This window comes from Bufo bufo, chromosome 2 (genome assembly GCF_905171765.1).
Source record: "Bufo bufo chromosome 2, aBufBuf1.1, whole genome shotgun sequence".
Taxonomy (NCBI): domain Eukaryota; kingdom Metazoa; phylum Chordata; class Amphibia; order Anura; family Bufonidae; genus Bufo; species Bufo bufo.
In genome coordinates this window covers 523,789,873-523,816,713 of record NC_053390.1, presented here as the reverse complement: position 1 = coordinate 523,816,713, position 26,841 = coordinate 523,789,873, and the positions used below count along the sequence as shown (strand labels likewise).

Genomic DNA, 26,841 nt, shown 5'->3' with positions numbered 1-26,841 from the left:
GACCCCCAGACACCGTTGAGGTGTCACCACGTGTTGCTGCTCTCCAGAAGGGATGGTAAGACGTGGTGCACCCCAATGGTAATTAAGTCCAGAGAGCCAAGGTCTGCAGTAAACCAGTGTGCTCCTTTACTGGAGAAATTTACGTGCAAAACAATACAGGTGAGACATAGGGCTGGCTTCTCCAGTCTCCTCCCTGGCAGAAGAAGGGTTTGAGGCTGAGAAAAGGGCTGAGCTAGCTGTCCCTCTCTCTCTCTCAGAAGGCTGGAACCCTGGCCAAAGCCTGGAGGCCCACGGTCTTTGGCTCTCCTTATATACAGTTTCTAGCTGAACCTTCTACTGGGAGGGGTGGAGTGGAGAAACACTAGCCAAACAAATAGAACATTACAACTTCAGTCTCTCATAGACTTACATTAGAACTTCAATGATACTAAATGACAATGACACAGCAGTTTAGCCAGACAAAAACTGGACTTCAGGCATAATAACAGAGCTAAACCAGATATTCACAAGGTCAGTCTGTCTTTGGTGGTAAAAAAAATCTGTTTTCCCCCTCCAAAACATGCTCTTCTTCAACTCTTATGGTCACTGTGGAAAATTAACAGCTTCTCAATTTTAGCTAGAAAGTCTCAACATTCTTTCAGTATTCATTAACCCTTTCCACAGTGCTGTGCAAACACATTGCAAATGAACAGAATATATATCACAACATAGATATAAAATGCAGTTACACAGTATAAGTCAATGCAAGAAAAAAGGTAAGGAGTTGATGACTTTGCATAGGCAAAATAGGGGCAAATGTCCACAAACGTCCAGACCTCAAAGTTTCAATGCTTCGGCGCCCTACAACTGCATGAGTCAGGAGCGAGGAGTAAATAAGTGTGTAATACAGAGGTGCTAGATTTGAGATGTGCTAGTGCCAACATCAGTAAGCTATTGGGATGTCAATCACAGAGATGGTAGTAACCTCTTGTTTTGCCAAATCCAGCTACATATCCCAGTGACTCCACGTCCCAAACTGAGCTTAGGTCAGCTCAATTTATAAATTTTATTTCTAGAAAATAGTTTGGCATGGACAGTTTTATTAAAAATACAGTAAGTTTATAAACACAGTAATGCTGCATATACAAAAATGTTATGACATTTTGCCTTTAAAACTTCAATAAGCCCTCACACAGCTGTGTTGTCACGGGTGTCAGAATATGGCGATGCCAAGAATTTTTTAATGCTGCTAAAACATTAAAACTATAAAAATTTGGTATTGCTGTAATTAATGTTGAGCGAAGCGAGCTTCATCCGAAGTCGCTTCGTTCAAAACTTCGGAATAATACTGTATGAATCTAACTCGGCTCAAAGTTTTAAAGTGGTTTTCCATTTTAAAAATCAACTACCGAAGTTATTCAACAAAGTCACGTGCGACTTTGTGAACAACTAACTTTGGATCATCAGATCTCCGTACAGTATTAAGCCTCATGCACACGACCGTTGTTGGGTTCCGTGTCTGTTGTTCCGTTTTCCGTGATTTTCTGCGGACCCATTGACTTTCAATGGGTCCGTTGAAAACTCGGAAAATGCACCGTTTGTCATCCGCGTCCGTGATCCGTGTTTCCATTCCGTGAAAAAAATAGGACCTGTCCTATTTTTTTCACAGACAACGGTTTGCAGACCCATTCAAGTCAATGGGTCCGTGAAAAAACACGGAGGCACACAAGATTGTCATCCGCGTCCGTGATCCGTGTCTGTTTTTTTCCTATCATTTTCAAGGCAAACTTGACTTCGATTTTTTTTTCACTTTTCATGTCTGGTGATCCTCCAAAAATCAAGGAAGACACACGGAAAAAAAAACGGAAACGGATCACGGAACAATGGAACCCCGTTTTGCGGACCGCAAAAAAATACTGTCGTGTGCATGAGGCCTTATTCTGAAGTTTTGAACAAAGCAACTTCGGATAAAGAATCCGAAGCTCGCTTCGCTCAACACTAGCTGTAATCATACTGACCCGCAGGATAAGGATGTTAGGCCATTTCATTGTAAAAACCAAGCCAAAAAAACATGATAGAATTTCATTAATTTTTTTATGCCATAAAGAATTTTTTTCCCAAATACAAGATACAGTAAATTAAATGGTGCCATTAAAAAGTTATGCCACAAAAATAAGCACTCATAAAGCAAATTTTAATGAAAAATTAAAAAAGTTATGCCTATTGGAAGGTGGGAAATAAAAAACAAAAATGTGAAAGCAAAAATTGTCCTGCTCCTAAAGGGGTTGTGCAGTGTTACAGTATTGATGACTTATTCTCAGGACAGTCCAATGAGCAATAGCGGAGGCAGCATATCCGATGAAAAAAATCCCTTTATTGGGAACTGCTTACATGTAAAAACGTGGTTACAAGAAAATTGCTACGTTTCGGCTATGACATAGCCTTTGTCAAGCATAGGGTGATCCCCAATTACCCCTGCTTAAAAAGTATAAGCCACACCTCCACAAACGGACGTGGCCAATCACATACTTCAATAATGAATACATTATCCACCATATATCCAGGTGTGTGAATACATAATCACCTCATATACATACAGCCATCCTCCCGTGTATAGGGTGAATCGCTAAGGAACACATACCTCCATGAAGCACGCTTGTATCGCGTCCACCTGCTTCGAGAGCGCATGTCCAGGGAGGCGGAGTCTTGCACTCACGTGCCCGGCTCTGGTCACATGATCGGAGACCAGCCCATCCTTGCGACCAACAGTGCCGCCGAGCCGCCTCAAACTCCTCCTCAGAACGCGCTCTGTTGCTAGGGACACTTAGCTGACCGCCCGCCCCGAGCTGCTGACGTCAAACATCCCCACAGTATACTTAGAGCACAGCGATCATACATCAATCCCCCGCAATGGAGGGGGGGGAATTCCTCCACTGCCTTCTGCGTCATGGAGCCGTGTTCAGTGTGCAAAACAATGTGACATAAGTGTGTATAACTCTACAATAAAAACAAGGACGTATTAAAAATCACTAGACTGAGTACAAAATTCTTGACCTCAAGATCTGGTGAGTGCGACTCTTGATTGATGTATTGTATTATTCTCAGGACAGGTCATCAATATCAGATATTGACAGGGGTGCATGGAGTCAGACCCCCACCGATCTGGTGCTGATGACCCATCCTGAAGATACCGTAAGTCATCTATATTGTAGCAATGCACATCTACATTATGACAGGCAATGCAACATCTCTCTCTCTGTTTTTCTGATGAAAAATGTTGACTAGTTTAGACCATCATACCACTGTTAAACAAAATAAGCAATGCAACAGCTCACTGCAAATCAAATAAAGTACAAATTTGTATCCTAATAGCAAATGCTGAACTAATAAGTTAGAGATACTTAGCAAATCATTTTGTACAAAATTATTTGAGCCCGCCTGCCGAACGTCAAGGCAATCTCTAGTTAGATGGGTTCCTAACACTAAATATACCTGTTATGTGCTATAGCGGCTATCATAAAATTCAGAAAGTGTAGGTTCCACTTACATGCTGGATCCGCCTGAATTTCCGTCATTTTCGGTGCCAAAATGGCCTCCATTACATCCAGGGAAAGCAGTTACCAGCATGCACGCTGGGCCCACTGGAACCTACACTTTCTGAATTTTATGATAGCCGCTATGGCACATAACAGGTATATTTAGTGTTAGGAACCCGTCTAACTAGAGATTGCCTTGACGTTCGGCAGACGGGCTCAAATAATTTTGTACAAAATGATTTGCTAAGTATCTCTAACTTATTAGTTCAGCATTTGCTATTAGGATACAAATTTGTACTTTATTTGATTTGCAGTGAGCTGTTGCATTGCTTATTTTGTTTAACAGTCTTGTTCTCAGCCATAGCAACGTGCCCCTGCGCATTGGGATGTGCTGACTGACCCCCTTTTCTTTGCAGTTTGTACTGGAGGTGTGGCTGCCTCCCCAGTCGTGCACTCCTTCCAGCTCGTCTGTCCCACAGGTTGATTTTAATCAGTGTTAGTATTTAGCTTGGCCTGCTCCCCCCCACTCACTGAGGCCATCTGGCACCAGGAGAGAGATAGTGTGTGGACTCTCATTGCAGTCCTTGGTGACCATGTGGCGCCAGGGTGCATGCTGGTAACTGCTTTCCCTGGATGTAATGGAGGCCATTTTGGCACCGAAAATGACGGAAATTCAGGCGGATCCAGCATGTAAGTGGAACCTACACTTTCTGAATTTTATGATAGCCGCTATGGCACATAACAGGTATATTTAGTGTTAGGAACCCGTCTAACTAGAGATTGCCTTGACGTTCGGCAGGCGGGCTCAAATAATTTTGTACAAAATTATTTGCTAAGTATCTCTAACTTATTAGTTCAGCATTTGCTATTAGGATACAAATTTGTACTTTATTTGATTTGCAGTGAGCTGTTGCATTGCTTATTTTGTTTAACAGTGTTTTTCTCAGCCATAGCAACGTGCCCCTGCGCATTGGGATGTGCTGACTGACCCCCTTTTCTTTGCACATCATACCACTGCTATTGCTATTAAAACTCTGCACAAAACTCCTGCTATGAGCTTTTATAAATAATTAGACCACAAAATGCCACACCAGAAGAAAGAACAGATGTCACTTTTGTTTTATCTTCTTGTTTAGTTCTCCAATCGTTAAACATTTGGGTCAAGTTTCTCCATTATTTGTGTTGTTTCTGATGAGCTGAGGATTTGCACTTCTTAACCTTGGAGTGTAACCTGTCTAATTGGATGCCACTTCCAGCATTCTGCTCACTGTGATAATTAACCAGAAGGTGGATGGTTTAATTTAATTTTACTTAGTGTCCTTGACATAAATCATTCTGCAAAAGGAATAATTAAGTCTGTAAATGGACCCGCTGTAGATCACTAGCAAATTAGCAAGGTATCATTTGTTAATATAATGCACTCCTCACTTCTTCTAAAAGGGAAAAGCTTTTGCTCCGGGGAAAAAATCTGTTTAGGACTGCATTCCGTGCCTCCATTTGACAGCAACATTGTCTCCACTCAGAGATGTAAAATTACATACAGATGAGCCAAGAAGCAGTTCAGCAGATTCATAGAAACAAGACCGTGGAATTTTCTGAAGAGATTAAACATAATTCAATTTATTTGGGGTCCATGCACATGACAAAAAAGAGTAAGGAGACCCTGTACGGCAGCAAATGGTGGACCCATGGGTCCATTTTACAGATTTCTGGGAGTCGCTATATGGTGTGTCCATCAGCCATCATATTTTTCCTTATATGTATATGGTTGCTGTATTATGCATCTATGCATCCTTTTAACATTGATCTGTAAAATGATCATGTGTATGGCCTCCAGAACATCAGCTATACAGAAAAATGTGGATGGTCTACTTGAATACGTAATTGAAGGGAACCTGTCACTATGAAAATGCAGGGCAACCTGCAGGCAGTATGTTATAGGGCAGGAGGAGCTGAGCAGATGGGTGTCCATGAGTGCCACCGTGCAGGGCATACTTTGAAGAGGACACAATGCTAAATCAATGCTGCATCTACTTCATTCTCTGGATCCAAGAAGTCATACCCGCTGATTATAATGTGATGGTACATCGCATTGAGATGCCAACACTTAAAGGGGTTGTCTCATAAAAAATATTCTACATTTTTCAAACCAGCACTTGGATCTGAATACTTTTGTAAATGTATGTAATTAAAAATTTTGTATAGCCATTGAGTTATTCAATAAAATGTATCTGTATAGTGCCACCTGAGAAAGTACATGCCCCCTGAGCTGCTAGCTCGAAATAAATCTAGAAGAGTAATTGCAGCAATGAATGGTGAGATCTCTGGATCCATGTGAAGTACAGGGCTGGTTCTAAGTGTGCTAAAAAAAAGACTGCAGTGTTTACGGTATGATATGATTTTCATTGTTAACATTACTCATAGGATGACAATGACAAACATTTGTAATGCACTTTTCTCACAGGGACTCAAAGCACAGGGAGAGCTATCTGACTGAGGTGACTCTATGGGAAGTTGGTGGATGCCATGTAGGCGCTCAACCTCAACACACACTAGAGTCACTTTCGTAGAAGGCCAATTTGCCTATTTGTATGGTTTTTTGGAGTGTAGGAGGAAACCCACGCAGGGAGAACATACGGGGGGAACATACAAACTTTATGCAGATAGGTGCAGGTCCCACTAATGGGCCCATTCTTATCTAGAGAACAGGCCCCCGGAAGTAAAGAAGAGCACACCATTCATTGCTATAGGACTGCCAAAAATAGTCCAGTCAGCACTCAACTATTTTTGGAACTCTGGTGATCAGAGAACAGGAACTTCCAGCGTCCCTTTCTGAAAATAGGAGTGGGTCCCAGAGGTGGAACCTGCACCTATCTGACATTGATGGCACATCCTAGCAAAGTGATGGCGAACCTATGGTACTCAGAGGCGACACTCAGAGCCCTCTCTGTGGGCACCTGTACTCTGGAAAAAGTCTATGTTGTACCAATATGCCTTAGACTTTTCCTGCCATTCATCAGCGCAGAACGCATTATGAACTGCACAGGCAGCGCAATAAATGTAGGCAGGATATTATAGCTAAATGATAAAGTACATAGAAGATATACTATATTGGTATTCAGGTTAAATTGCTGTGTTGGCACTTTGCGATAAATAAGTGGGTTTTGAGTTGCAGTTTGGGCACTCGGTTCACTATCACTGTCCTAGCAATATGCCATCAATGTCCCCGATGGGAATAACCCTTTGATCTTCCTGTCATTATATGAATGATATCATTAGACAAGTTTATTAGGACTACATATGCTTAATGAAGAACTCCTGCAAAATTTTTATTCTCTGACCTGTTAGAAAGGTACATGATGTAATCTGTGGTGAATGTAATGTTCTTACCAGTGGCTGTATACCTCCCTTATGCTTCCCACCTGTGTCATGTGACCAACAATCAGACTTTCCAAATAACACAGCATCTTATGTGTGGACAGGAAGTCAGTTTCTCCATGTATTCCTATGGCAGCCTCAATGTCGGTCTTATAAGAATGAATAGTGAAGTAACTGACTTCCTGTCCTGTGTCAGTTGGAAATCAGAGAGTTGGTCACATGACAAAGCTGAGGATCAGAAGGAAGGGGATAACTCACAAATACCGTCACTGATGAGAAGATTACATTACATTCACTACAGATTACATCATGTACCTTTTTAGCAGATCAGCGAATACTATTTTTTTGCTCGAGTACTTCTTTAATATACTGAAAAACACAGCTCTTTGAAATACAAATACTGTTTTTATATTTCGGCTTAATGCGTAGGTTAACTTGGAATTCACGCTACCAATATTGTTTCTGCGCAGTACAGAATATGAAACTGTAGACCGATGATGAAACTAAACAATGTTTACAAAGGGATCAAGAATTTTGCAGAGTACTCTATTAACAGCAGGAAAAGCATTTAGGCATTTGCTGATTTCATCCCAGTTAAATCCTCCATATATACTATATCACTATTTGTCACTATAAATCATATATTTGTTTTCTTAAGGCAACTGTCATGCAGCGAGTTTCCGTCTGCAGATTCTGCAGCCACCTGTCCATTACTAATCCTACCCATGAGGGTTACACATTCACAGTAAAATGATGAGAAGCAGCAATATTTACGGCCTGCCTTATGTTGTGCGATGAAGCCAGCGGAAGACACAACATGTGATATGAGCCTTTTAATTATTCTTTGATCACAGTGCAAACTGCAACAGTATGTCTAATTAATTGGGCATGACATCATCACTACAAAGAGATCCAGTTCTAGATAAGAAACATCAATTGATGTTGCAGATCATCAAGGTGCCAGGTATATTTTCCACATTACATCCCTCAAATGCCTTCCAATTTCAGGATAATGACCTAAATTTATTATTGATTTATACATTAAACATGTTTGCTTCAGATATGTAATTGCCCATGCACATGACCGTCTTGTAGAACCGTCTTTATCTGGATGTGTGCTTCTGTTTTAATGGTGGTACATATACAATCTGTATTCTGAAAGTATATGCACGCATGTTCTATCAAGAACACAGCTTCCAGAAGTGGCAACTCCATAATAAGGCTAGAGCTACATGTCGCAGAAAAGTGACGCGATTTGTCTGCAACTTGCTGTCGTGCAACCATGTTAAAACTGGGATTTGGCCGTGAACGCATGTCGCACGCAAGATTCACTCCATTGATATCAAATTACGTGCGACATACGAATTGAGACACAAAATCCGACAGAGTTTGATTTTATGCGACTTTTGTGTCACATGTTGCATGTCACGTGTCACACTGTGACACCATTGACACACACATATCGCACAAGGGTCTATGACTGTGACCCCTGAATCGCAAAAAATCCTACCCTGCTGGATTTTTTGGCGATTAAGGGGTTACAGTTGTGACACATGTGTGACTCATGCTGCAACCCCATTTATTTCTATGCTATCACCGCTACAATGTGATGCCCTTGCGATCCTGGCTGCGACCAGTGTAGCCAAACCCTCAAAGGCACCATGTTGGTAAATGAAGAAATGTAGAAGGTCAGCTAGTCCAAATTAGTCCACTCAATCATCCAGCAGCATCTATGGAAGATGTATGTTTTGTTGTAACTACACCCAAAATCTAGGAAATTTTAGACTATGGCGATAGGCGTTTGTTAGATGGAAATGTAACCACCTCTATCCATACATACCTGTGAGCGCGACATTGTTAGTTTAAGTTATTACAAGTGTTTGTCTTTATTTTGCTTCAGCCCATAATTTACATAAACAAATTTAACAGATCCCATTCCTTTCTATGGGATTCAGACTAATGCCATCTTTTCAGTTAAAGAGGTTGTCACATGAAAAATATTCTACATTTTTAAAGCATCATCTAACTCTTAATACTTTTGTAATTGCATATAATTAAAAATTTATTATAGCCACTGTTATTCAATAAAATCTATCCGTATAGCACCACCTGCTGTTTGCTCTTTTCCATGCTCAGCTCCATCCTTCCACTGAAGAGAGCTGCAGCAGAAACACACCATGAGCTGTCAGCTTAAAATAAGGCTACTTTCACACTAGCGGCAGCCTTCTCCGGCAGGCTGTTCCTGCAGGTGAACAGCTTGCCGGATCCGTGCTGCCGCTAGTGCACGCGTGCCGCTGGAGGTCTGCTCCAGCCCTATTGACTATAATGGGTGCGGGCCGGAGTTCCTGTGGCAGCACAGCAAACATGCCAAAAGGCGGCCGGAATAAAACTACGACATGTCAATGGGGCCGGAGCGGACCTCCTGCGGCACGCGTGCACTAGCGGCACCACGGATCCAGCAGGCTGTTCACCCGCCAGAAGAGCTTGCTGGAGCGGCCAAGGATAGGCAGGGAAGTGGTCATGTTCGCACGTGACCACATGAGCATAGCCATTCTGCATCCTATGGAGCAGAAACCACGGCTCTGCAGTGCTTATATAGCCAATACAAGGACAGCTGGAATAAAGTATCGTGATTTACAATATGTACCAGAAAGATACAGTTTAGGGCTTTTTCAATTCCAGCAATAACTATAGCTATTCTGCAATTAAGGGACTAGATAGACACTGCCTGTATACTATGCTGCTAACTTTATTAGGGCTTGTTAACATCTGTGTTGGAGGTTCCGTCAGAGTTGCCAACCAGAATTTTCCATTTTTCTGGACAACTTATACTAAAATCAGGGACAGCCAACATTTTTTATGGACATATTGGGAAACCATGATAAAGATAATTAATACATGTGTATAGCTCAATATACTGATAAAACCTCATTACCAGCATTTACTGTGGACCAAGGCGGACCAAGAGGTACCTGAGAAAGGTACCAGAGGTGCAGGACCGAAAGATGAGGCAGAGGCGTAGTCAGACAGGCAAAAGGTCAGGGCAGGCGGCACAGGTATGGGTCAGGCAATCTGAGTCAGCAACAGGAGAGTCAAGGCAAGCAGATAGGGATCTAACAGCTAGCAGAGTCCAGGAATACATATACGAGTCAGGAACACAGAAACACTAGCAGAAAACAGGAACCTTAGCAGGACACAAGGACCTTGACACTGATGCATCTGGAAAGGGGGCTGAGCCACTTATATATGCGCAGGAGGGCTAGGATAGGTCAGCGAGGTCACATGACCTAACCCATAAAGCCAAGGAAGTGACACGCACCGGCCCTTAAGGAAGTGCTGAAGGAAATAAACAGCAAGCATGCTGTGGCCAGGGCTGAGAGCAAACTGTGGAGCTGATACCAAAACAACAGCACCCACACAGACAGAGCACAGGACCGCAGCGGTCAATAAAAAGCACCAACAGCAGATCATCGCTGAACGCCGGGACCGCGGCGGTAAGCAGGGGAACAGTGGCGCACAGCAACCGCTGTTACAGAGTGGAGAGACCCAGGCTGGTGATATTAGTCTCTAGTGCCTACCTGACTGCTCTACTCTGCAGCTATGAGCCCAAAGAAGAACATCAGGTTGAAAAGGCCTGGTACATAGGTAAGTATTTATTTGTACCAGGCACCAATGACTTTATGAGTCATATGAACACAATAGTTGTCCTGTTTTGGTACCAGACAGTGGGGGTTTTTGCTCTGGTAGATAGGGTAAGTAGATGCAGTAAAGAGGCAAAATACAAGTTCTTAACTCAAACTTCAGTGTTTATTCACACTTGCGGCAGGTACATAAAACATCACGTCACTTTGCAGTCTTTGGTGATAATTCACACACAAATGGAAAGTTCAATTTGCACAGAACAACATGTCACTATGCAGTCTTTGGTGTTAATTCACACACAATAGAAAGTTCAAATTGAACAAGTCACCTTGTTGGCAGTTCTGCCTCCAATAGCCCACAGCAGGCGTTAGGGGGCCTGTTCCCCCTGCACATGGGTCTCAGCCCTCCAGTCTGGCACAAAACCTCAGATCCCAACACAGAGACTCAGCTGCTGAGCCCAGCTGCCTATTTAAGGACAGCCAGGTGCTGCCTAAATCCGGACCGGCACTTAAACTCCGGTCTGGTATTTGACCTTACCTGACTGGAAACCAGCCCAGCCGCACATGTTGGGAGGAATATACCTGCCTTCCCAGACAAAAACACTCGCTGTGTCACATACCCCCCCTTTGTTCAACCTTGAGGGGGTGAACACACGCCAGACAGTGTACCCGGGACAGGGCATCCGCGTTTCCCTGAAACCGGCCTGCCATGTGTTCCACCGAAAAATGAAAGTTTTGTTAGGACAGAAATCATCAGGTGACCCGAGCATTGCTGTCCTTGGCCTGGCTCATCCATTTGAGAGGGGAGTGGTCAGTCACCAGGCGGAACTTTCTCCCCAACAAATAATAGCAGAGAGATTTGAGTGCCCACTTGATGGCCAGGCACTCTCTCTCCACTATAATATACCTGGTCTCGGCTGGGGTGAGCTTACGGTTGAGGAAAACAACGGGATGTTTCTCCCCGTTGACTTCATGAGACAGTACAGCACCGAGGCCTATTTTGGAGGCATCGGTGCTGTACTATAAACTCCCTTTTGAAGTCGGGCTTTACCAAAACCAGGGACCCACACAGGGCCGACTTCAAAGCGGAGAAAGGCTCTTCCGCCCAATCATCCCAGTGAACCATCACTTACTTGTGTCCCTTCAAGAGCCCTGTAAATGGTGCGGCCACCATAGCAAAGTGGGGAACAAACCTCATGTAATAGCCCACTATTCCCAGGAATGACTTTACTTGCCTAGTGGTGACAGGTCGGGGCCAATTTCTTATCGCATCTGTAACGGACCGTTTCAGCAGACAAGGGGTTAAAATCCGTTTAGGCGATAAGCCCCTTTCTGAGAGACAGGCACAGCTACTGCAGGACACCAACCTCCCGAACTGGATACAAAGTAGCACTCCAAACTGGAACCTCACGAATAGCTGCTAGCAGACGAACAGGAAAAGCATACAATCCTGGCAATCGGTCTTCTAACAGCATACAGTGAATCCCCCCAATAACGAGACAAGGCTCCGTTTTGAGGGTCAAGCAGTGGTCTGACTGTACTTGAAGTACAGCCTCTTTTATTCACAAAAAACAAACATAGTACTGCCCACAGGGGTTTGAAATACAACCAATCAGTAATTAACAACACATACAATGTAACTACAGCAACCAATCGTTCACGCCCCCAGAGGACCAGAATGAAGACTGGGACATAGGACAACATATCCCCACAATGCATCATGGTTTCCTCCTCTCTGTCCAGACAACCTGAAGAGCAATCCAATTATCTCTGAGGACAAAGGGAGATCGCCAATACACATGTGCAGACAACAGAACAGACATCACCCTTTAAACACACAATGGGACAATAGAAACACACCCAGCATATTCCCTCCCCTTATCCTGAGAGGAGACTCAATTATACATACAGTTAAACATACTTTCTACCCAACTTTCATAACTCTAAAACCATACATCACATTCACATAAAAATTACATATTCGCAATCAATCCATTCAGGGGAACAACATATTAAAAAATGGCATGAATCAGACCAGGGGTTCAAAAGTTAGTAAAATATCTTTTAGGCCCTGGCTGGCACATGGCTATCTGGCTCAAACCAGTTTTACAGAGCCCTCTTTCCTGGAGACCATGGGAAATAATCAAATTATATCCAGGGATAGAGGCAGACTCCATTGAGCACATGGTTGCAAAAAGACATAAAATACACAAGGTTACATTTACTACATAAAATAAAGACATGCAACATATCCCCAGATAGCTTAGGTCTGAGCGCATATTATTGAATGGCGCTCAGACCACGCACATACAGTTCAATTGCCATGGAGCTTAAGTTTTGCATGGGCTGATGATAGGGCCCATAATCCTGGGGCAAGAGGCCAGCAGCCAGTCCTCTCCAAAGCCCAGTGGCGAGGTTGGTTTCGCCACAGCATCTATTTTGTTTACTTGGGGTTTGATGACTCCACGCCCAATCACATACCCCAGGTATTTAGTCTCTTCTAACCCTATAGCACATTTTTTCGGGTTAGCGGTTAGTCCAGCCTTCTGAAGGGAGTCCACTACAGCCTGCACTTTGGGTAGGTGACTTTCCCAGTCGGTACTGTGGATGACAATATCGTCCAGGTAAGCCAAAGCATACCGACTATGTGGACGAAGCACAATGTCTATAAGTAGCTGAAAAGTGGCGGGGGGTGCCATGCAGACCAAACGGTAACACCTTATAGTGATACAGCCACTCAGGTGTGAAAAAGGTAGTTTTCTCTTTGGCAGCCTCCGTTAAGGGCACCTGCCAGTACCCTTTTGTGAGGTCCAAAACAGAAAAGTACTGTGCCTGTACTAACTTCTCGACTAGATCATCCACCCGGGGCATGTGATACGTGTCGAACTTAGAAATATCATTAAGTTTACGAAAGTTGTTACAAAACCGCAACGTCCCGTCCGGCTTGGGTATCAATACTATAGGACTGGCCCACTCACTTTTTGACTCCTCAATGACGTCTAGCTGCAACATTAGCTGCACCTCCTCCGAGATGGCTTGTCACCGAGCTTCGGGTACCAGGTATGGTTTTAACTGGACTTTTGCCTGAGGCTCAGTGACAATGTCATGCTGGATTATGGAAGTGCGTCCAGCGAGGTCCGAGAACACATTCGTGTTCCGACTAACGAACTCCCTGGCCTCCTGAGTCTGTTTAGAGGTGAGGCTGTCAGCTATTTTTACTGTGGCAGCGGCTTCTCTTGCATCAGACAGAGGGGCCGAAACCTCTTATCCTAGAAAACCCGGCTGCAGGCTGTCTTGAGTACAGGTTTCCCTATCTTTCCATGGTTGGAGTAAATTCACATGGTAAACCTGTTCCGGCTCTCACCTCCATGGCTGGTGTACCTTGTAGTTTACATCTCCAATTTTCTCGAGTACCTCGTAGGGCCCCTACCACCTAGCCAGGAATTTACTGTCCACGGTTGGCACCATAACCAAAAGTCGATCACCCAGGTTAAAGATCCGGACCCGAGCCTTCCGATTATAGACCTGACTATGGGCTCGCTGAGCTGCCTCCATATGCTCCCTAACAAGAGGCAACACTGTCTCTATCTGATCTTGCATCTGGGTAACATACTCAATGATACTTTTATGTGGAGTGGGTTGTTGTTCCCACGCCTCTTTGGCCACGTCCAAGATTCCGGGAGGGTTTCTGCCATATAGCAGTTCTAAGGGCGAGAACCCAGTAGAGGCCAGGGGTACCTCTCGCACTGCAAACATGAGATAGGACAGAAGGAGGTCCCAGTCCTTCCCATCTTTAGACACTACCCTTTTCAACATATTTTTTTATGTTTTGTTAAACCTTTCTTCCAGACCGTCCGTTTGTGGGTGGTAAATGGACGTCCATAGTTGTTTTATGAGCAGCAATTTACAGAGTTCCTTCATCACTTTGGACATAAAAGGGTCCCCTGGTTGGTCAGAACCTCTTTAGGTAGTCCTACTCGGGAAAACATTTCCATTAACTCCTTCGCTATAAGTGTGGCAGAGGTATGTCGCAGTGGCATAGCCTCCGAGTACTGAGTGGCGTAGTCTAGGATGACTAAGATGTGTTTATACCCTCTGGCGGACTTCGGTACTGGGCCAATGAGATCCATAGTTATTCGATAATCGGGAGAGGTACTAGGGGACTACGGAAATGTTGCTGGGGGCTAGTTATCTGGCAGGTCGGGCAAGATTTACAAAACTCTTCCACCTCTCTGAATATGCTGGGCCAGTAAAACCACTGTAGAATACGATCCTAAGTTTTCTGCAGCCCCAGGTGACCCCCGAGAACGTGTTAGTGGGCTAGATCTAACACGAGTTTGTGATAAGCCTTGGGGACCACCAACTGTTCAATAGGCTCACCCTGTAGTTGGTTTATCTGATACAACATACAGTATACTGATGAACCACAAAATTGGGAAACACTGACTCTGCCCCAGGTTGTTGTGGTTCACCATCTACTATTAACACATTTTCCCAGGCTCAGGATAAAGTTGGGTCCCGACATTGGGCGGTACCAAAATTATCCCTGGAGACATTGAAGTCTGCCAATTCAGGACCCGGCAGCAAGTCCTCCACATCTCCCACCATCACACTTAGCAGGGTTTTCTCCCCCTCTTCCACTGAAGTTGCGGTAACCCCGACCGCTGGCCCTTCGGTCTTGGGTTTCCAGGGTTCTGGTCTCCCCCCTGAGCAGGACCACTCTGCTAGGGTTACCCCTGTCTCATGGTAATTCTGGTAGCAGGCCACAGTGCCGGGAAGCCCGGGAAGTCTCTCACTATTATTAGTTCATAGTGTAGATTGGTGGCGATGGCCAACTCGTGGGTCCACCTGCCGGCAACCTTGGATAGAGACACCATAGCGGTGGAGTAGTCTTTTAAGTCTCCATGAATACACATTATCCCGACTTTCCGGCCAGTATACTCAGCGGGCCGTACCAGTGTAGCCCTTACCAGGGACACCAGACTCTCTGAGTCCAGCAACGCCACCGCCAGAGTGTTTCCTACTTCCACCTGGCACAAGTGGTTGTTGTCTATAGTCTCTGGGGTACCGGAGACACATAGCTTCCTGGCATATAATGAGTGGTGGTAGCCATAGTTAGTGTCCACGGGCTCACCCCGATGGGGACAGTCAGCAGTTATGTAGCACCGTCAGCCGAATATCAGAGCCTGGTCCATAGGGGGTACATCCCGAGCAGGTTTTGTTGGCACAAGTCGCCGGGCCTGGGGTGGAGATTTCCGGGGTTTGACTGCCCCCCTCCCAAAAGAACCCCCCTGTAGATTCCTGGTAGTCTCATAGCGTTCCACCAGGTCCACAATCTCAAGGGCATTACCAGGAGACACCTGGCCGATCCAGTGATGGAGAGGGTATGGCAAAGTCCTCCAGAATAAATCAGCCAACAGACGGTTCAGCATAGCAGTGGAACTCAGCACGTCAGGCTGCAGCCATTTTTGCAACAGGTGTAATAGATCATAATACTGAGGTCTCGCAAGTTCAGCAGGGTTAAACTCCCACTGATGCACCCGCTGGGCCCGGACCCCCAGTCTAGCCAGAATATCACCCTTTACTGTCGGGTAATCGGCCGCTTGATCGTCCGGTAAGTCGAAATACACCTGCTGGGGTCCAGATGCCAGAAACGGAGCGACAACCTTAGCCCATTGATCTCGGGGTAGCTCCTCACGGCCACCTTTTCAAACACCACCACATAGGTTTCGACGTCACCCGAGGTGGTCATCTTGGGGATCGCCGCACGGACCGCTTTTCAGGCATCGTGGATGCTCTGGGATGCTCCTGCCGCCTGTAAAGCCATCGCATGTTTTAACAGCAGCTGGTTTGTTTCTTGCTGCTGCTTATCAGCCTCCCGCTGCTGCAAGTTAGCCTCCACGAGAGCTTTCACGACAGCTTCCATTTTGTCGAGGGACATAGGTTGTAATCTTGCTGGTTTAATGTAACACATACAACCGTGCCCGGAAAAAAAACTAAAATATTTCGGCCTTAACGCCAGCCTCACTGCACTTGCCTGCATCCTCCACCAATTCTGGGGTTCTTCTCTGGTAGATAGGGTAAGCAGATGTAGTACATAGGCAAAATACAATCTTTAGTGTTCAATCTCAAACTTCAGTGTTTTTTCACACTTGCGTCAGTTACATAAAACAACACGTCACTTTGCAGTCTTTGGTGTTAATTCACACACAAATGGAAAGTTCAATTTGCACAGAACATGTCACTTTGCCATCTTTGGTGTTAATTCACACACAATGGAAAGTTCATATTGCACAAGTCACCTTGTTGGCATTTCTGCCTCCAGTAGTCCACAGCATGCGTTAGGGGGCCTGTTCCCCCTGCACATGGGTCTCAGCCCTCCAGTCCGGCACAAAACCTCAGATCCCAACACAGAGACTCAGCTGCTGAGCCCAGCTGCCTTTTTAAGGACAGCCAGGTGCTGCCAAAACCCAGACTGGCACTTAAACTCCGGTCCGGTATTAGACTTCACCTGGCTGAAAACCAGGCCAGCCGCACATGTTGGGAGGAAAATACCTGCCTTCTCAGACAAAACCTCTCGCTGTGTGACAACAGTCACTTTAAAGCAAGGTCACAAGCACACGGAAATATATAGAGATGATGGAAGTTTTAAAAAATTCGATTCGGCAGCTTTGGCGAAGTTTCACAAGAAATTTGATAAGTTACGAATCAATATAAATCAGGTATACCCAGGCCACTCTGCCTCAGGACACAAGGTGCAACTGTGCAGCAGGTGGATTGAAACAATGCTGCGGTGAAGAACTGAACAGCCAATTAGCAGTTGTCTTTCATTTAATAGTGAAAACCACACTGTATAGTTGGTCTTCATTGTTAAGGGCCGCGCGGCACATTTAATATATCTTAAAACAGGGGCTGTACCAACTTCTCTAACCCCAATTATCTCCTGCCTTACAGGTGGGAGCCCTTCTTCTGCCATCTGCTTTTCCTCATTTTCCACCTCATCTAATATCAATGAGAATATGTAATCAGAAATATCCAGCTCCTCCTCTCTCTGCATCTTGCTGACTTTTCTATGGAGATACTTTTAAGGATTATTTGGAAGAAGTAAAGCCAGTGAAATGTGAGGTTGGTCATCATTAAGACCTGCCCCCTTCCCCCTAAGGGGTGCAGACTGGATAGTATTGGTTGGCATGCTGACAGTAGAATAATAAAGGCTTCCATCTTATTGGTATTGAACTACATATCTTATTCTACGGCTTATGTAGTAATAACTAAATGTAGAAATAAATAAAACTGATTCAGAATAAGTCTCTATGCACTCTCTCTGCAGTCTCCCTGCATTCTCCCGGCATTCTACCTGCACTCTATTTTTTTATTAATCGTTTTCAGCAACCCTGTCCCTAGCACATGAGCGCTTGCCACGTCTCTCTCTATGCTCAGTTCACAGGACAATGGTGGATACCGGATGGGATGAGGGTTTTATAGGGCTGTGACATCACAGAGGATGACTATCTGCGGATTGGCTAGGTGCATGGCATTATGGGTGACCTTGCATTCCCGGGCTTGTCTCCTCTACACTTAGTTTTGCTTTATAACACTTGCAGATGCCATTTTAGGAAAACCTGATTCGCTACCATGAAGCACGAGAAAATTTGGATTTGTTGCGGATCGAAGTTTTACTAAACTTTGGACCAAATTCCGCTTCGAATGCTTCTCTTCTCAACACTAAAAATATATTTTAAGCTAATCTGCTGCAAAATCAAATTGTTACATATGGATTTTGTAGCAGATTTGCCCTAGATTTCACTCTTTGCATTACAACGAGTGAAATCCACAGTGACAATCCACAAACAGAATTGATATGCTGCTGATTTTAAAATCTGCACTGCAGGTCAATTTTGTTTTGGGAAACTTCCGCAACAGGTAAATTACATTTTCTCACAATTTCCTCTTCTTAGCTGATACTGTATGATTCTCAGATTCATTTTCCATTGCATTATACCTTTCTCGTTTCCATGGTTACGACCACCCTACAATTAAGCTCCGGTGGCCATGCTTGCATACTATCACCAACCGAAAAGCAATCCCGTGGTTCTGACCACCAGAGAGGCCAGTGCCTTTTTTTGCAAGCGCGGCACCCTAGTTGTATTGCAGGGTGGTCGTAACTAGAGATGAGCGAATCGACTTCGGATGAAACATCCGAAGTCGATTCGAATAATACTTTGTTTAAATACTGTACGGAGCGATACTGTACAGTATTAGAATTTATTGGCTCCTATGAGCCAAAGTTATTACTTTGCGAAGTGAACCATTTCCCGAACTCGGGTTCGGTTTCAAGTGGTACCTTGGAACCGAACCCGAGTTCGGGAAATGCTTTTTTACAGTAGAAATTGATTGTTGAAGTTATTATGCGAAGTCTCGCGAGACTTCGCAAAGTAATAACTTCGGCTCATAGGAGCCAATACATTCTACATCTATTCAAACAAAGTATTATGCGAATCAACTGTTTCATCCGAAGTCGATTCGCTCATCCCTAGTCGTAACCCCTGAAAATGAGCAGTGTATAATGTGATGGAAAAATGATTCCAGCCAGCAAAGGAAGCAATATAGACATTCACAATGCATTAGTAAGTGTCTTTTATTAACTTTGTCTAAATGATAAATTCCATTTGCTGAAGTGAGACGACCCCCTTAATATTTACATGATTTATGCTAATTACAATATTTTATGCAATTAAAACAACAATAATTTGTCACTTACCGTTGCATGAAGTTTTCCCTTTTTTGACATGGCCAGAAATAAGTTGCTGAAAACTCCTCTTATTCCCACAATCCCTTGAGACACAGCAAATATTTCCAAAATACCTAAAATGACAGAAATGCCAAAATAAAGCATTGCTCATGGCTCTTGGAAAGAGAAGTGGGGAGAAGAATAACAGCTCTCATGTTCAATAGCTGTGTGTATCTATCTTTCATGAAGCCTGTGTAAATCCATCACCCATTTTATTAGCGCTCACTTGAAACTGAAGACTGCTTAGATGTCTGGGGATATGCCTGGGAGTTTTCTCAGAGGCATCAACTGTAGCTGCTTAAGCCGCTGCCATTTGTTGAAATGCCCAAACCAAATGGATGATGTCTAGAGCTTCCCGAATTCAAATCTCAGAAACTGTAATGCTTCTAAAATGGCACACTCCAAGGAATCCATGCTGCTGTTTTCTCAGTATTGTAGATCACAATTCACTTCAGCTTCATAAATGTTGAACTGACCATTATAATGACATGACAAGTTGCAAGTGACCCTTTGCTTTGACTGCGAGTAGAGAAGTGGATTTTAAGGAGTATGCCTTTAATTTGAAGTTATCCCCTATTCCCATGGTGGCCCCAGCAGTAGGACCCCACCAATCTAGTAGTTATCCCTTATCCTGTGGATCTGCTAGCAGAATGTTTTAGAACTTTTAGAGTTTTATAGGAATAGATTCGGCAAGACTTGCAATTTATACATTTAAGTTGCAGTTTTTTCTGAGCTTAGTTGTACATGGAGGTGTATTATCAGTGATTGACAGCTATGAATACACTTACACAGAAAATGCTATCAATCACTAATAACACCTCCCCTGTGTACAACTATTAGTGACTAGCGATGGACGAACATCTGCCGGGACGGTTCGCGAACGCGATCAAATGTTTGCGAACCGCAAGTTCGCGGCGGGTCCCATTCATTTTAATGGCAGGCGAACCTGAAAAACCTTCAGCTCATATTTGCAGCCAAGAAATAATAACTAGAAGTGCACAAATGGTCCCACAACATGGACAGTGACATACCAGATGTATTATTTGAATTTGCGATCTCCATTTATTATTTTTTTCAATGCGAAATATCGGCAATATAATTTTCGTGTACGCACATGTGCAAATGCACTATACAGTACCCAAATGCACTATAAAGAAAGTATATTGGTATATAACACCCCGCTTCAATCAGTTTTTTTGGGGGGACGACTGGTATATCACACCAGTAGAAATTATTTGTTCCAATAACGCTTGTCCCTCTATATACCTGCAGTAGAAATGCACTATAATATACTTTATAACATAGAAAGTATATTATAACATTGTACAAGGAAGGCAATCCATTAGAATATACATAAAGATAAAACTTAAAGGGAGTCTGTCATCAACATTTCACCTTTGTAACCCTTCCCATAGCTTTCTAGCAGCCTTACAGTTAATAAAAAACGTTACCTTTATGAGCAATCCTGGACTTATAAAACCGGCAAAAAACATCTTTGTAGCATATGCAAATGAGGGCTCGCAAGTGCCTAGGGGCGGCGTTACCCTCGTAGGTGCCTAGCTTCCTCAGCCTTATCGTCGCTTCCCCCCGCCCCTTCCTTCCCTCTGCCCGCCCATCCTTTCCCTCTGATCGCCCATATACTAACTTCTTGTTTCGCCGAGATCCCGCGCGTGCGCACTCAGTCCGTCAGCCGGCGCATGCGCACTGCGATGCCCATTCCTTGTACGGCATCACAGTAATTAATGTGCACGCGCCGGCTAACACAACAAAGGAGGAGGTCCATCGGCGCATGCGCTGACCGATGGACTGAGTGCGCAGGCGCGGGATCTCGGCGAAACAAGAAGTTAGTAGATGGGCGATCAGAGGGAAAGGATGGGCGGGCAGAGGGAAGGAAGGGGCGGGGGGAAGCGTTAGTGACGATAAGGCTGAGCTAGCTGGGCACCTACGAGGGTAACTCCGCCCCTGGGCACTTGCGAGCCCTCATTTGCATATGCTACAAAGATGTTTTTTGCCGGTTTTATAAGTCCAGGATTGCTCATAAAGGTAACGTTTTTATTAACTGTAAGGCTGCTAGAAAGCTATGGGAAGGGTTACAAAGGTGAAATGTTGATGACAGACTCCCTTTAACCTTTAATAATTTTGCACAATGTGCATTCTGCACATCGCCGGCACTATAATAGAAAATGCCTAATCTTGTCTGCAACTGCTATTTTTTTGCGGAAACGGAAGCACAGATGCGGAAGTGCGGATGTGGACAGCACATTCCGGCCCCATTGAACATGAATGGGTCTGCACCCATTCCGCATAATTGTGGAACGGATGCGGACCCATTTTGCGGACGTGTGAATGGAAAAGATATCCCTCAAAATGAAAATAAATTAAATTATTAAAGTTAAAGGGGTTCTGCACTTTGTTTTAACTGATGATCTATCCTCTAGATAAATCATCAGCATCTGATCGGCGGGGGTCCGACACCCAGGACCCCCGCCGATCAGCTGTTTGAGAAGGCAGCGGCGCTCCAGCAGCGGCGCAGCCTTCTCACTGTTTACCGCTGGCCCGGTGACGTCACGACTACTATCAACTAGCGTGGTCGGGGCTAAGCTCCATTCAATTGGCTGTCCTGTACCACCTGATGGATGTGTCATGGGTCAAAGTTCTTCACAATGTAAAAGAATATGGCGGGCACAAATTTCTCCATATGTTCGCAAATTTCTCCATATGTTCGCAAACTACCGCCGGGCGAACCATAAGGCCATCTCTATTAGTGACTGACAGCTTTCTATGTGTACATACTTACACAGACAATGCTATCAATCAGTAATAACACCTCCCCCGTGTATAACTATCAGTGACTGACAGCTATGTATACACACTTACACAGAGAATACTATCAATCACTGATAACACCTCCCCGTTTACAGTTATCAGTGACTGCCAGCTATTTATCTATGTACACAGAGAATGATATCACTCATTAATACCACCACCTCACCGTGTATAACTATCAGTGACTGACAGCTATCTATGTATATACACTTACACAGAAAATGCTATCAATCACTGGTAATAGTTGAATGGGCCATATAGGGCTCTGAAAAAAGCAGAGAGTAGAATGTATAAAATTACACATCTTACAATACAGAGCAGAAAACGCTTGATTGATTGATATATAGGAAAAGATTCAGTAAAACTTGCAATTTATACATTTTAACCTCTACTTTTGTTGATGTCATTTTTACATGGGGCAGTCTTATCAGCGATGGACAGTATTCTCTGTGGATGTGTTTATACAAAGACAGCTGGCACTCACTGTTAGTTTTACACAGGGGATATGTTATCAGTGATTGATAGCATTCTGTGTGTAAGTGTGTATACAGAGATAGCACTCACTGTTAGTTTTACACAGGGGATATGTTATCAGTGATTGATAGCATTCTCTGTGTAAGTGTGTATACAGAGATAGCAGTCACTGATAGTTGTACACAGGGGAGGTGTTATCAGTGATTGATAGCATTCTCTGTGTAAGTGTGTATACAGAGATAGCTGTTAGTCACTAATAACTGTACACAGGTAGATGTTATCAGTGATTGATAGCATTCTCTGTGTAAGTGTGTATAAAGAGATAGCTGTCAGTCACTGATAGTTGTACATGGGGAGATGTTATCAGTGATTGATAGTATTCCCTGTGTAAGTGTGTATACATAGCTGTCAGTCACTGATAGTTGTACATGGGGAGATGTTATCAGTGATTGATAGCATTCTCTGTGTAAGTGTGTATAAAGAGATAGCTGTCAGTCACTGATAGTTGTACATGGGGAGATGTTATCAGTGATTGATAGCATTCTCTGTGTAAGTGTGTATACAGAGATAGCAGTCACTGATAGTTGTACACAGGGAGATGTTATCAGTGATTGATAGCATTCTCTGTGTAAGTGTGTATACACAGGGAGGATGACGTGATGACGTAGACACGTAGACACGTACGTCGCGCTCTCCACCGCTCCCCAGGGCTCGGCTACCTCGCTATTCTGATCCTCCTGGCGTCCCTGCAGTCTCGGCGGTGTTTCATGCCCCATGCCCCTTATGGTCGCGGGGAATGCACTCCTGATCCAGCCGCTGACTAACCGCTGACTAACCGCTGACTAACTGCTGACCTCCAACAGCTGACTCCTAACCTCCCGCTTGCTCCTGCCCTCTCCGGTCTCCTCCTCCCCCCCCCCTTGTGTTGCCGGGACGAGTTCTGTGCCGAGGCGACTAACCTGCTGCAATTGTGAATGCTGCCTGATCCCCTTCCGCATGTGCGGCTCTCTCCTCGTGTCTCCAGCTTTTCCGGACCTTCTCCTCCCCTGTGCCGCGGCGGCCACGGTGCTGTGTCCGCTCTGACTGACAGCTGTTGAACGGACCGTTGGGCTCCATCGGGGGACCCTGCCTCCCTTCTGTTTTGTGGATCGGCGGCTTTGCTGCCATCCTGGTCGGCAACACTGCACTTCAGGCGGACGGACGTACATCCAAGCTGGTGAGATTGTTCCTTCTTTTTCTCTCTGGCTTAGTGTGTATCCATATGCCCTCTGTTTCCAACGCTAACTACTGACTAAAACTGCCCTAGCACCTTGTGATACTTTCAATCCAGATGCACTGAAGCTTACTGATAGTACCCTCACTGTTGAGGTGGTCAAAGAGCAAAAGAGGGCGAGGGGGAAAGAGAAAAAAAAGGAAGAGAAAAAGAGAAGAAGCGAATTATAGATACAAATATAAAGGGAATGAGCCATAAAAGCTATAAAAGCTATAAAGGCACAAAGTGAATATAAAGCGAGGGGAGAAGAGAAGGAAACAAAAAAAATAAAAAGAGGATAAATAAAAAAAAAAAAAAAAAAGAAAAAAAAAGAGAAAAGAAAGGGGGAGAGAGAAGGAAAAAAAAAAAAGGGGGGAGAGAGAAGAGAGAAAAAAAAAAAAAAACAAAGGGGAAGGAAAGAAGAAGGGAAGAAAAGGAGGAAAGAAAAAAAGAGAGAGAAGAGGAAAAAAAAAAAAAAAAAAAAAAAAAAAAAAAACAGGAGGCATGGCTCCAAAAGCCAATAGGCGCTCGGGTGACCTCGCTAGTCAGAAACAGGCCACCAAAACTTTTGAAACAACAAGAATAGATCAGTTCCTGAAGTCTCCAAGGGTTAATACGAGGGGCGGACAAAAGGAGCTCGCCTCCAAAAAAAATGATGACCTGGAGGCGACTGAGATAGAATTACAAAAAGCCTCTAGACAACTTGAAGAACAAGAGGGTATAATGGGAGAAGTTATGCCCAATGATAATTCCTCTCCGCTAGAAGAAATACTCCTAGCAGTCAAACAAAACGGGGACTTAATACAGGCTGTCACAACCCAACTTGGATTCATCCAGGTTGATGTGGGTTTGATAAGAGATGACTTGTCTAAAATCCGAGACAGAGTTGATAATCTTGAGAGTTCTACTGCCTTGATACAGAAAGAATCCCAAAAAACAAACTCTGAAGTCTCGACATTGAAACTAGAGTGTAATCTCTTAAAGAAAAAGATGGCGGACCTTGAGGATAGGTCGCGAAGATACAACGTGAGAATAATAGGGATCCCAGAGGGCGCTGAAGAGAAGAATTCTACTCAATTTATACAGAAGTTAATTTTCGAGAATTTCGGAAAAGACTCCTTCTCCCCACTGTTTATGATAGAAAGAGCCCATCGGGTCCCAGGGGGTAAACCGATCCCAGGGAGACAACCTCGGACATTTCTTGTTAAGTTATTGGCTACAGGGGATAGGGATATGCTATTGAGAAGGGCGAGGGAATGCTCACCGGTTATATATAATGATAATAGACTGGCTTTTTTTCCGGATTTTTCAAAAGACATACAAGAAAGGAGACGCACATTTACGACGATAAAGGAGAAGTTAAGAGAAAGGGACATTAAATATTCCCTCATGTTCCCAGCAAAATTGCGGATTATTTTTAAAGATAAAACTCTATTTTTTGATACTCCAGAAAAAGCCGCGGACTGGCTCGAACAAAATGATCAGTGACTTAATAGTTGCAGAATTTGGTGGGAACAATAACCGCTACGGGGGGTCTATACCCCCAACTGCCCCCTTTTTCTTTTTCTTTATCTTCTTCTTTCTAATGGGGAGGACCGAGTGTGGGGAGTGCGGGAGGGATGGTCATAGGAGAGAAATCTACTACAATACGTGGTGGATTACCTATATGGGGGGATGGGGTGTGGGGTTTGGGGTGGGAGATGGGCTGTGGTGCGTCAAGTTTATCTATTTTTTTTTTTTTTTTTTTTTCCTCTCTAACCGCTTTTGATAATGACAACTAGAATCCTTGCCTGGAATATACGTGGATTGGGGGATAGAGGAAAAAGACAAGCGATCTTTGATTTGATACAGGTTCACCTACCAGCAATAGTATGTTTGTTAGAAACTCATCTTACTGAAGAGACCTCTAGGGTGGTCGGCAGGGGATGGGCTGCGCACACGTATCATTCTACCTTTTCCAGCCACTCTAGAGGTGTGACTGTCTTGATACATAGACAGATTGATTTCGTCTGCGAGGCATCCTCTGTCGACCGTCGGGGGAGATTTATCTTTTTGTACTGTAAATTAAGGGGGAAGACATGTATCTTGGCTTTTGTCTATATCCCGCCGCCATTTTCCTTTTTGGTTCTTAATTCTTTGTTATTGTTTATGGATAAATGGCCAGAGTGTCCAACAACGATTATTGGCGACTTCAACTGTGTCATTGATCCTCTGCGTGACAGGGTCTCTACAAGTGTCAGGAGAGATAGCCCGATTCAGGGATCTCCCCTGGCACGGTTTTGTTCTGAGGCGGACTTTGAAGATGTGTGGGGACATCTAGGACAGGGGAAAAGGGCCTTTTCATGCTTCAGTAAATCAGGTAAATCTATGTCTAGAATAGATCTAGCATTGATAAATAGTAAATATGTGAAATTCGCAAAACGAATGAAATATGAAACAAGGTCAATTTCGGACCATTCACCGCTACTCCTTGAACTCTGTTTAACTCAGGAAAGACACACACAAAAACCCCCTTTTAGACTAAACCCTTACTGGTTAACAGTAATTAAGACACACGAAACAATTCAGAAGGAAATTTGTCGATTTTGGGATAACAACTACGGCTCAGTAAAAATCCAAGTGGTATGGGATACATTTAAGGCATACATGAGGGGAATAATGGTCAGTAATATTGCGAACCTTAGAAAGGAGTATGGGAAAAAACAGAAAAATCTGGAAGAACTCGCATCAATGGCGACACAATCCTTTTATATGAATAAGACGGAGGAGAACAGAGAAAGTATGCAAACGGCCACACAAGCATACTCCAACTTTTTATTGGACAAGGCCCAACAGAGCCTTTTCTTTAAAGGGCAAAAATATTTTGTGGAATCTGGGCGACCTGGTAAACTTTTGGCCAGAATAATCTCAAGCCAACAATCCAAAAAATATATAGATAATATTAGATTGGTCAATGGTAAGATG

General features: G+C 44.0%; 1 protein-coding gene across 1 annotated transcript in view; it reads right to left on the bottom strand.

The window, feature by feature from the left end:
- Positions 1 to 26,841, bottom strand: part of FGF5 (fibroblast growth factor 5) — a 100,971-nt gene that overhangs the window by 55,988 nt on the left and 18,142 nt on the right. Inside the window, exon 2 of the mRNA XM_040420448.1 lies at positions 19,296 to 19,399. Within this exon, the coding sequence (XP_040276382.1) occupies positions 19,296 to 19,399 (104 nt within the window). The remainder of the gene's footprint in view (positions 1 to 19,295; positions 19,400 to 26,841) is intronic.